The sequence below is a fragment of the Furipterus horrens genome, unplaced genomic scaffold (assembly GCF_987537825.1).
Source record: "Furipterus horrens unplaced genomic scaffold, mFurHor1.1.pri manual_scaffold_9, whole genome shotgun sequence".
NCBI lineage: Eukaryota > Metazoa > Chordata > Mammalia > Chiroptera > Furipteridae > Furipterus > Furipterus horrens.
Window position 1 is genome coordinate 85,355,401 of NW_028327179.1, and position 12,028 is coordinate 85,367,428.

A 12,028-nucleotide genomic window follows, 5' to 3' on the forward strand; every position below is an offset into this window, starting at 1 on the left:
AGCTTTACCTGACAGCCTATCACGAATGTATAGACTTACTGAAAACTAGATTTTAAGTTAAAATCTAACTTAAATATAATTGTTCCTTTTAATTCATTCCTGCAGAAATAATGTAACTGAAAACAGTTTTCTGCCTCTAGAAAATACCACTTAAAACAAGGATGCCACTCTTTATTACAGGTTAGACATCACTTCAGCATCAAGGTTAAATTTCACCAGAAAATGACAAGATGGCAGCAATGACCATAAGTAGTAGTTACAAAGAATAAATGACTGATTTTATGCCCGATTATCCATGCCTATAAAAGGAAATAACAAAAACCCATACTACAAAAAGAAAATCTGTCTTGGAAAACACAATTACACTAGCTGGTAAGAAACCTGGCTGCAGAAGAGAGAAAGGACAGAGCTAGTTCACATATAAGGTCATGAGTCTTGCCAAGGCTGTTGGTCATTCACATGGCCTCAGAAGACGCTGCACCGGTCATATTACCCAATATTTTATTTGATATACACCCATCCCCTCTCAACTACCAGATGGATGGATTTCACTTAACTCACAGGACACCTCAATCTGTTTTCAGAAAGTTTACAGTTAGAATGCATTTTCTTTCTAAGAGCCAGTAAACTGTCAATAGTTGATCACTCACAGAATAAATCTGTTCCCTCTTTTATAACATAATCTACCGAATAGTTAAAAATAGCCATCATGCTTAAAGTCTCTTCTAAGGCTCTTTTTCCCTAGCCTTAATATCTCTAGTTCTATTACTCTGAGCTTCATTACCACTCTCTGGCTGTTTGCCTCTGGATACACAATTACTCAGTGTAAGTGGATCAATAACTGTTAAAGACCACCAAAAGACTAGCATCCTTGGCTTCTACTTGTAGGACTGATGCAAGCATACCACCTTTAAGTTTCCACTCACCTCACCTCTTTGGTGTGGCAATGCTTATTTGGTCTCCCTTTTTACTTTTCCCCCAACTCAAAAAGGAACTGTTTAGTTCAAATGTGTTGTCTCCACCCAAAATCCAGGTCTATACTATACATACTGTAGCAGTTTGAAAATAGTCTAAGAATGTATGCACACATAATCAACACCCTCCCCCCTGAGAGGAAAAGCTACCTTACCCATCACTAAGTAAACTGCAACTGAAAAACTGGAATATGACTGATGGGAGACAACCCCCTGAAGTGGCTTAAAGACTGTTCCTTTTAGCAAGTAAATACCTTTTAGCAAGCCCACAGCAGCTTCTGGGGACAACATGAAGGAATCAAGGGAACGGGCAATCTCCAGGAGTCCATTAAAGTGCTGAGCCATGTGGTCTCGGCAGACAGAGCAAATGTTATGAATGGCTTTGGCTGCAGCAGAAGCCAGAGGCTTTTCACACAGGCCTTTCATCAAATAGCCCAATACAGGATCTAAAGAAAAAAGCCATACAGCAGAGATTACATATTTGAAACTCAAGGAAAATGTCTAGTTAGAACAGATGTTTATACTCCTTTTTTTTAAAAAAAATTATTTATTAATTTTAGAGAGAGAGGGGAAAGGGAGAGGAGGAGATGGGGAGAAAGTGGGAGGATGGGGGGGCAGGGAGAGCGAGAAGAGAGGAGAGGGGAGGGAGAGGGGGAGAGAGAGAGAGACACCATGGGCATGGACTTGGGGAGGGGATTGTTGGGGAAGGGGGGTGCTGGGAGGAGGGGAGCAAAGGGGAAAAAATTGGAACTATTGTAACAATATAATCAATAAAATATACTTAAAAAAAAAAAAAGAAAGAGAGAGAGAGACAGAGAGAGACTGATTCCTTGTTCTGCCTATTTATGCATTCACTGGTTGATTCTTGTACGTGCCCTGACCAGGGATCAAACCTGTATATTGGCATATTGGGATGACGCTCTAAGCAAATGAGCAACCAGGCCAGGGTTCCCTTTCTTTTTAAAGCAAAAGAGCCATTTTTAAAAATGAAATGTGTTCAAACCCCAATACGTAAAACACAAAAATGGAGCTGATCTCACTGACACAGGTCAGAGAGCTCTGGGTCCAGTTCATCTTCCATCTCTTTCTTCATGGGCATTCAACTGCTGCTTGTTGCTAGGGCTACACAAAGCACAGTTTGAAAACCACCAGCAGACAGGACCATTCAGGTATTAAGTATAGGGCAATATAAGAAAGAATGTAAAGCCCAGAGAGCTACCATTATGTTCACAGATGAACACTGTAAAAACAGCCTACATTAATCAGAACAATGATAGTTATCTAAAGCTGACACCTTTATACTTGCTTCTTTACAGTTATAAAGGGCCTTAAAAACACGCAGATGGATCTTTAGCACTTCTAGAAGAATTATGTCTTATTTTTTACCAAATATAATTGTGTTCCAAGAAAACTTACTATAAAGGTAAATTTCTGTAAAGCAAACCAACGAAACAATAATTCATAATATATTTAATTTCAATGTCTAGCAACATTCTACCTAGCAATGAAAGAGATATCAGGAAAACAAGAGAATAAGAAAAAGGAAAGGAAAAAAAAAAAACCAGAAAAATCAGAAGCAGTAGTGGCTAAGGGGAGAGTTCACACATACCAAGGAACTGAGGATTTCGATCAACCACTTCACTCATCTCTCCAACCAATTCAATGCTGGTGTACCGCACGGCCATGTGTACTGTCTCCGGGAGACGGACAACTCCTTCCAGGACCTCCACAAGTGTCGGATTGTTCTCCCTGAGTACAGAAGGCAAGCACCCAGGGTTACCTGAAGATTTCAGATTAGGTTTTGGCCAAGTAACAGGCTGCAATGACACAAATCATTGCTAAAGGGTTTCTTTCTAAATAAATAACAATTTGGATAAAAGTACTTAACACTTGATATGAAAGTTTTCTTAAATCCTAAAAAAAGGAGGGGGGAAAGAAATGGAAGATATCACTGTTTCAGGGAAAGCATACTGCTTTCTTAATCTTCTGACTGCCAGTGAAGTGTCTAAAGACACATCAAGCTATCAAATAGGCTCTTCAAATTGGAGAGGCAGGCATTTACTACGGATTAATTTCTTTTAAAGAATCAGTTTTATTTATTCCTGTATCTGCAGCACCTAGAACAGTGCCTGGCACATAGTGGGCACTTAACAAATATTGCTGAATGGCCAAGTAAATGAGTGAATACTTCTCATAGTCCACTTTTTATTAGTTGTTATTCTCCAGAATATTTATTGTAATTGGATTCTAGAAACTTTAAAAACAGTTAGGCACGGGTGGGCTAGTTTACTAACTAAAAGATAAGACCACAAGCTGCAGGTATAGGTAAAGGTACCCTGACTTGGAACATAAGGGGAAATCAAAGTTACCAAATACTTTCTACAGCTCCATGAATTTATTTTTTCCTTTTCCTTCTCTCTTTTTTTCACTCCCTAAGAATGCTAGCTCAAGTTATGTGAGCAGAGGATGCCCCCAAAGTGGTAGAATATAATCCGGAAATGAAAGATGTTTAAAATGTAAATAATATCCTGAATAGAACAAGAGCTGCTGATAAACTAAGTCTATTAAGTCCTTTATATACACTAAAATATTACAACCATGCAGATGGCTTGAGATGTGGATAAAAAAAAAACAAAATAAAATATTGTCTCATTTACGCCTTATGTTTCCTGGGGACACAAAGCTAATTATTGATACTCTTTACCCACCCTTCTTCACACCAACACATATCAGTTAGAATACTAGTGATTTTAATAATCTTCAGGCTGTCACTGAAGGTTCCAAAAATACCAAAATAGGTTTAAGATCAAATAGGATAGTATGTAATTCAGGACCAGAACTAAATAGAGAAAAACAAACCTATTCTGTGTCCTTAAATATTTACTGAATTAGATACAATATAAGATTTCATTGACTAGGCCCTGTAAGGTAGATAAGAAAGAAGCACTGTACTTTTTACAAATACATGCCTTAACCATCTCTCCAATCAAGGCCCTGGTTACAGAACTCGACTATAAATGTCTGATCTTAATACAAGAAAACTTGACAGATATTAGCATCAATTTATAAACTCACAGCACAAAGTAAACTCTGTTTTTTAGGAATTCACATTAAAATCATAAATAAAATTTCTAGGCTAAGCAATTAGAAATCAAATTCTAATAATTTAAAAATTTCCAATGGCAATTGTACTCTAGATTTTGCTATTCTTTTAGGTAAAATGGTGCCTATGGCTTGCCTTTCTGAAACTCACAGATGACTCTCTAAGGCAGAAAAAAAAGAGAACAATATTTTTCATTATACCAACTTTCACAAAGGATCCTCAGTTAGGTAAATAAATCAGCATTCTTTTCCTAGCATCAAGAACAAAATAATTTTAACTCTACGAAATGTGGTTACAACATGGATATCAGCAATGCGTGCTCCTCTGGACTAGACTCTAGAAGTCAAACACTAGATTGCAATTATAAAAGATGTTCTGAGAGTTTCCAAACATATACCACATAAGAAAAATGGTGTAATTTTCCTTCCTTCGATGTTTAGAGTTCCCAGCAAAAGACTTATTAGACACTCACGGATCAACACTCTTTGCTATAGCAGCCATGATAAAGAGAACCGCTTCTGTCACCTCCCAGGGTGGGTTGCCTTCTTTCAGAGTAGAATATAACTAGAGGAGAAGAGGTGGATTACGGATCCATTAAAAGGAAAACAGAACAGAGTTCCAAAACAAACAAAACAAAAAAATCCTGTTAGTTAAAAAAAAAAATTAAAAAAAATTCCAGCCCCTTGTGTCTAAATTTAATTAACTGTCTCTCAGAGCCAGGGGAGATTATTATTTTCATTTTCACGGCTTCACTAATTATTAATCTATAAGTAACTACTAATGTAATATTTGAAATAAACCCATTTAGGTCCCTAAGGGTATATACCAAGATCACTGTCTACCCCCACAAAATGAGTATTACGGAAAAAACAAATCATATTACCTAAGTATCTTTTCCTGGTCCTAATAATAACTGCTAAATACATAAATACACTTAAAATTGAGATAAATGCAAATTCTCCGTATGTGCATTGGCTTTACATTTCTATGGTCTGCATCGAACTAGTAGTATAGATTCAATTCCCAAAAAGTAGCTGTCTAAAAGCACGTATCATAATACCATGTCCAAACAAGAGGGGTGGGAGAGTGGAGGGGGGTGGGGGGGAGGAGACCAAGCAGAATATTCAGAAATGTCCAGAAATATCCCAGGGTATCTGTGGAATATGGCTATGTGTTAGTCTAAATAAGATTTCTGTTGTCAAATAACAGACACTGCTAGGTAAGACAAAGTTAAATAATTCTGTTGTTATAGGACTTCACAGAACCTTTAATATATTATTTAAGTCATTTCCCCATTTTAATTGCTGCTAGAACCTTTTTTTGCCAAAGAATATCTCATGGGACTGCTATCTTGGACAACACTGATGATTTAGGTGAATTTGTAAATTGAGGTCTGGAGAAGAACAAGTAACCTGCTTAAAGCCACAGAGCCAGTGAGAGAAAAACTGAATCTGAACACAGGTCATCTGCCTGTGATCTGGGGATCTTACTCTTTTCTAAGAATCCCCAACCCTTTGTAGTTAGGTCAATAAATATATTCTGCTCAATATAAAGAAAAGTAGTTACAGTTTCAGTAACACTTTCTAGATCAGATTATGCCCCCAAATGCACAGAATGTCTGAGTGACAAAAATATTAGTTCAGTATTGCCGACAAAGCATCAAAACTAGTATTTCAGAGTTTAAAGTACAATCAAGCAATATGAACACCATCTGAAATTATGCTAATGTTAAGTGATGGGAAATGGTGATGATTGCAACCTTATGAGGTAAAGTGTTACTCACTGATTGTCAGGAAAACCACAGGACTATGAATCTTCTACTCTAGTATAGTCACCTCTGGGATGAAACTGCACAGGAATCCAACCGTAAGTGTGGACAAAGGAAATGCCATATAACTAAGAGTTGCCAGGAGTTGATATATAATATTAAAGCAGACAAACTTGCTATTTTTCCTGGCTAGGTCCAAATTCCCTATAACTATCTTGGGGGCTTTAAGTTTCTCTATGGTCTTCCACTCCAGCTGGACAAGTGGAACAGTTCTCATTAGCAAGAGTCATAGAGCAAACTATTACTGAACCATCCACAAACTGCAACGAGCTTGTAAGATAGTAAATAAACATAGCTACTATATGCCAGGCAGTGTGCTAGGCACCTGCATATCGACTGTTCTATTTGGCCATTGAGATTGAAGAAAAAAAATGGAACATTTACAAAAGACACAGAAGTGAACACAGTAAGAGTGATCATTAAAACTTGTAAGAATCTCCAAATGGGCTTACCTGAGCAAAGCACTCCATAGACCCAATCAGGAAAATCAAGTCTTTCACCAGATCTGATACTCTCATTCGAAATTCCCCAAAGTCATCTGTCTCCTCAGGAACCCCCTCCTGAAATATCAAATCAGATAACATTTGTTTTAAACTCACTAAGGCTTTCACTGACCACTATAAAGAAAAAAGAAAAGGCTATTTAGTAGCCTAGTTCCAATGCACAAAAGATAAATCACCTAAATAACAAGGATATTTTACTTTAGAGAGTCTCCCAAACTTTTAAGTATTCCAAGTCAATAAAACCTATCCTCTACCACCTTTACCATGAAAAGGTCTTCTTTAACTACTTCTTCTTCTTCTTCTTTTTTTTTTTTTTCATTTCCAAGCTGCACCTTGCTCTATTTTTAGAAAAATTTGAAGTGGTGGAGGTGGGAAGTGACCTGGTGGTAATTTAAGAGTCTATAAGCTCATTTAGATAAGGTCTAGCTTTTTAGTACTGAATAAGCTTCTGAAGCTTTATGGTTCAAGATTTACTAAAATCAGCCATTATTGCAATAACTAGACAGAATAAAATTCTTTATATAAAAAAGATTTTATTTATTTTTAGAGAGGGGAAGGGAGGAAGATGGGGAGAGAAACATCGATGTAAGACAGAAACATCGATCAGTTGCCTCTTGCATGTGTCCCAATGGGGAACTGAACCCACAACCCAGACATGTGCCCTGACCAGGAATCGAATTAGCGACCTTTTGCTTTGTGGAACAACGCCCAACTGAGTCACACTGGTCAGGGCAGAATAAAATTCTTTAAAAAGCATTCTATATAGATGAACAGACATATTAAAACAAGTTATAGTAAATACTAATGGTAGAATTTAAGTAGGAGGCATACAGATATTCACTAATAAAATCATTTCACCTTTGCTACATATTTGGAATTTTTCATTAAAAAATAGAGATAATTTACATTTCAATGCTTCTTAAATATTTATTCCAAGACACTTTTAAGAGTAAACAAAGGCTTACCAATTGTGAGATGATTAAGGGCATGTATAAGAATCTTGGACCATGAAATCTGAAAAAAGCCCTTAGTACTATTGAGAATTGCTGATCTAGTTCAACCTCCTTGCTGTAAGATGAAGAAATTAAAGTGAAGGAGTAAGGAGGAAAGAAAATGATGGCTTTCTCAGATGAGATAATGAATAAGCACTATACACCTACAAGTGTGGGGAATTACCTGCAAGGGAAGTGGTGCCACAGAATTAGCAAAAGGGAAAAAAGGGATCAAGCAAGTACAGTCATTTAAACCAGAGTGGCCTGGTTTTATTTACATTATCAGTTTTCCAAGTAAGATGTAGTTAAATATAGGATTCATCAGTTAAAAGAGTATCAAAAACCACTAGACTAGATCGTCACTAAGGTTCTGCAGAGACATAAAATATCATGACTCAAACAACAATGTTAACATTAAGATGAAGAGAATGGACAGTCTGCATGTCAGATTTAATTGTAAGCAATGGGGAAAACAAACAAACAAACAAACAAAAAAACCTCAATCCAGGTCCTAAATTGAAGGGCTAGGATTAAACCAACTAAACCAGAAGGATGAAATAAATGCTGTAAAATTTGAAGAGACTAAGCTAAGCAAAGAATGGACAACTAACAAGCCAAACAGAGACAGACTCATAGAGTGCAGGCTGACAGCTGTGGGGAAGGAGGGAGCTGGGTGGATGGGTGGAGGGACTGAGCTAAAAAGACAAAAAAGAGAAAGAACTCATGCGTGCAGACACCACTGTGGTGATTGTGGTGGTGGGGTTAAATGGTGATGGACAGAGACTTGACTTGGGGTGGTGAACACACAATACAGTGTACATATGACATGCTGTAGAATTGTGCATGTGAAACCTATGTAATATGTTAATCAGTGTCACCCCCATAAATTCAAGATAAAAGTTTTCAAACAGGCTATTTTATAATATTTCTAGTGTATTTTCTTCTAAGCAAATAAATTACTTTTATGTTTTCTTTTAAATTACAAAATCAGTATAAGTAATGTAAAGAAAAAATGTGTACACATGTGGGAGGAAAATCATGTTATTTTCCATATACTCACACAAATATTTCACTTTTGTGTTAGTTTTAATCCAACTGCACATTTTATGCCATTAAAAATACAGAGTATAAAATTTTATGCTCTGATTTTTTTGTTTAGCATACCATGAAATTCAAGTCATTTTTAACTGCTGCATAACGGTACATCAAGCTTCTACATCATTAATTGATATAACTCTTCTTATACTGTTTGTTGTACATGGCTTTACCATTTTTTACTTTTTAAATTTAAGATAATGACCCTTTAAAAAATTTTTTTTTAATTTTAATTAATTTATTTTTGAGAGAGGGAAAGGGAGGGAGAAAGAGAGGGAGAGAACCTAGATCAGTTCCTCTCAAACACACCCCAATCAGGGACCGAACCCACAACCTAGGCATGTGCCCTGACTGAGAATCGAACCTGTGGCCTTTTACTTTGCAGGACAATGCCCAACCAACTAAGCCACACTAGTCAGGGCATACCATTGTTTACTTTTATATATAATGCTTTCTACATAAGGTAGGTTTTTTTCTTCTTCTGCAGCATTATTCAAAGTAAATTCCCAGGAGAATTACTGGCTCAGCAGATTTAATTTCTTTGTACATAGGCCTAGTACTGTTCGTTATACTGGTATTGGCTTTTTCAGTTTAAGCTACAAGAGTAACAAAAAACCTGCAGATTCCATTAGCTTTATTCTCAAAAGTTCCTCTTCAAAACATCAAAGAGGAGGAAATTAAGATCTCAAGAAGTAGAGAAGAGAACTTACATGGTCTGGTTCCAGCTGGCAGTGTCGAGCCAAGGCATGAAGCAGCCTCTGAATGTAAGCTTTGAAGATGCCATGAATAACTTCATCGTTGGTTTTGTACAAATGCTCCCCTAATCGGTACCAAAAGTTAAAGGAAATTTCTACTACCTGTTAAATTAGAGAGAAAGAAAAAGGAATGGAATGTTTTATTATTACTAGGGCCGTATAGGAAACATGGTAAACTTTTAAGTAATATGAGTGAACCCAATTAAGAAGCACCTTTCTCTACTAGATTTAATATCCTCCTCCCAAATTATTTTCTGTTAGAACCAACACTTCAATGAGGATGACTGACTTTATAGTCTCTGTTTAGCCCTGGAATAACTTCTCCAACAGTGTAATAGATTCTGAATTTAGAGAAGCAGACCAAAAAATGGAAGTCTCTTCAAATATTTTTTCCCAAATTCTGAAATAATTTCATTTTATGTTTGAGATTAGAGCACCTCTAACCAGGCAAAACACCTGCAAATTCCTTATGTCACTTTTATTCACCCAATTTCTTAAATGGGAGAGAAAGATAAAAAAGACTTTATCTATAGCTTATCTTACTTATGGCACTGTTTAAAGAAGTGATAATTATTCTGTAGTGCTATACTTCCTCCCAAAAATATTTTGAGTTTAATCCAAATCTAGATATCCTCATGAGATTACATCAAAAAAATAAACATTATCTTTTTAAAAAAAAATCTTCATGCGAGAACATTTTTTTCTTTGCTTTTAGAGGAACATTGATGTGAGGGAGAAATATTTACTGGTTGCCTCCTGTACATGCCTGGCATGGGAATCAAACCCACAACCTAGGTATGTGCCCTGACCAGGAATCAAACCTGCAACCTTTCAGTTACCAGATTATGCTTCAATCAACTGAGCCACACCAGCCTGGGCAACATTATCTTGTATATGATTAAAAAAAGAAAAAGGTCTGAGAATCACAGGACTATTGTGCCTTCCCTCAGAAGGGCCCTATATCATTCTTTTCCCATCAAGGATCCAAAATAGAGGTATTTAAAACAATATCCAGCCCTGGCCAAATGGCTCAGTTGGTTGTAGTGTCATCCTGTACACCAAAAAAGGCTGTGGGTTCAATCCCTGCAAAGGCACAAGAGATTTAGAAAACAAATCTAGCAAACTTAAGAGTGGAAGGGTGTCTTACAGCAGATTTTGGAAAAGAGGAGACTCTTTAAGTCCTTTTAATCCCTTTCTCATTCTCATCATTATCTGGAAACAAATTGTGGATGTTAAGATTTGGGGTTGGGTATTTGTCTTCTTTTCTTTAGCTGTAAAGCTCTAAAAAATAACTGGAGACAGAGAGGGGGCACAGGAGAAAGAGAGCAGGCTTTCTTTCTAACTGGCTCCTGAAGATGCAGACACCAGTCAGCCCAGCTAGCCAGATAAAACAGAAAAGGATTCAAGGCAAAAACCTAAATATAATGATTTTTTAAAAAATCCAAGACAGAGGCAACCCCTACATCACATCAATTAAAAGACTATAATTTCCCAGGAACATAAAGCTGGACGGGAGACAATGGAATATAGATAGTATACAACATAAAACTTGGGAGAATAATGGCTTTAGCAGAGTATAAACACTACCTCATACTGAGGATGTCCTGCACAGATAAGAAGCAGTTCCAGAGTTCGTAGGTCCCCAAGACCTTGGCCTGGAGTACAAACAATTTTTTCAAGAAAAGTTTCACATAGTTCAGTGAAAATACGGCAGTAATTCAGAACTCTGTAGATGAAAGACGAATGAGAGCACCAACTCAGAAATCTCAGTATTATATGTACATAGTCACCAACAGTTAATCAAATAAAGAAAAAAGTCCTCAGCCAAGGGACATGTAGTGATTATTTGCCATGTTGTATTCCAATCTCCATGATATCCACCATTTCTTACATCATATACTTTTAAACATATAAGCAAATGATTCATAGGTCAGTTCAAATCCTCAATTACTTAACATTTCAATAAGATTCCCATCAAATCGCACTTGATGCTTTAAATTTCATCCCTAATTCTTAGAGCCTTACCCCCCCTTTTAAGTATTAAAAAAATCACCACTTTCCATGATTACAACTTATCCTTCTATATTCAATTTGCCATTCTAGGTTCAGCTGAGAAAGCAGAGCATCTTTAGGATATAGTGCAGATATTTACACAATCACAAAGAATAGATAAATAATAAAAAGTAACTAAAAAAACACCAGGCTTTATGTGAACCCAGGGGTAGCCTCAGATACTCACTTGTCTAAGTCTTCACGAGCCACAGCCATATGATAGGCAGTCTCCAACGTCAGGACTCCTTGAAACAGTTGCATGGCTAATGACAAGTTCGTCTCCACATTCTCAATGGCATAGAGAGCTGAGCACACACAGTCTGAGGCAGCTTCATGTAGGTTGGATGAGGTCTTATCTTGTTGCTAAGAAATAGCAGGAAGAAGTATGATCATTAGGCTGAAATTCAAGTAAAACAAATAATTATAGCCTGTTTCTGAACATGTAATTTAAATGCCTAAAGCCTGATAGCCATGGCCTTTGACAAGACATCCATCAATCTTCCCAGTGCTATTTCTGACTACTGCCCTATATGCCAAACAAATCAGCTTTTCTGTACCCCAATCACAATCATATGACATCTAAAATCCATGTTTTTTCATATCAGTCTCTCCAAATGAAATGTTATGTGTGTTCCCAACCCTGTTTTTTTTTTTTTTTTCTAATTTTTAAAGTAGACTTTTAGAGAGGAAGGAAGAGACAGAGAGAAAGAGAGAAACATTGATTTG

General features: G+C 36.7%; 1 protein-coding gene across 1 annotated transcript in view; it reads right to left on the bottom strand.

Moving 5' to 3' along the window:
- Window positions 1-12,028, bottom strand: part of TNPO3 (transportin 3) — an 84,668-nt gene that overhangs the window by 33,126 nt on the left and 39,514 nt on the right. Inside the window, 7 exon segments of the mRNA XM_090287493.1 lie at window positions 1,229-1,420; window positions 2,584-2,723; window positions 4,550-4,641; window positions 6,358-6,465; window positions 9,206-9,352; window positions 10,838-10,976; window positions 11,490-11,665. Coding sequence (XP_090143619.1) covers window positions 1,229-1,420; window positions 2,584-2,723; window positions 4,550-4,641; window positions 6,358-6,465; window positions 9,206-9,352; window positions 10,838-10,976; window positions 11,490-11,665 — 994 coding nt within the window.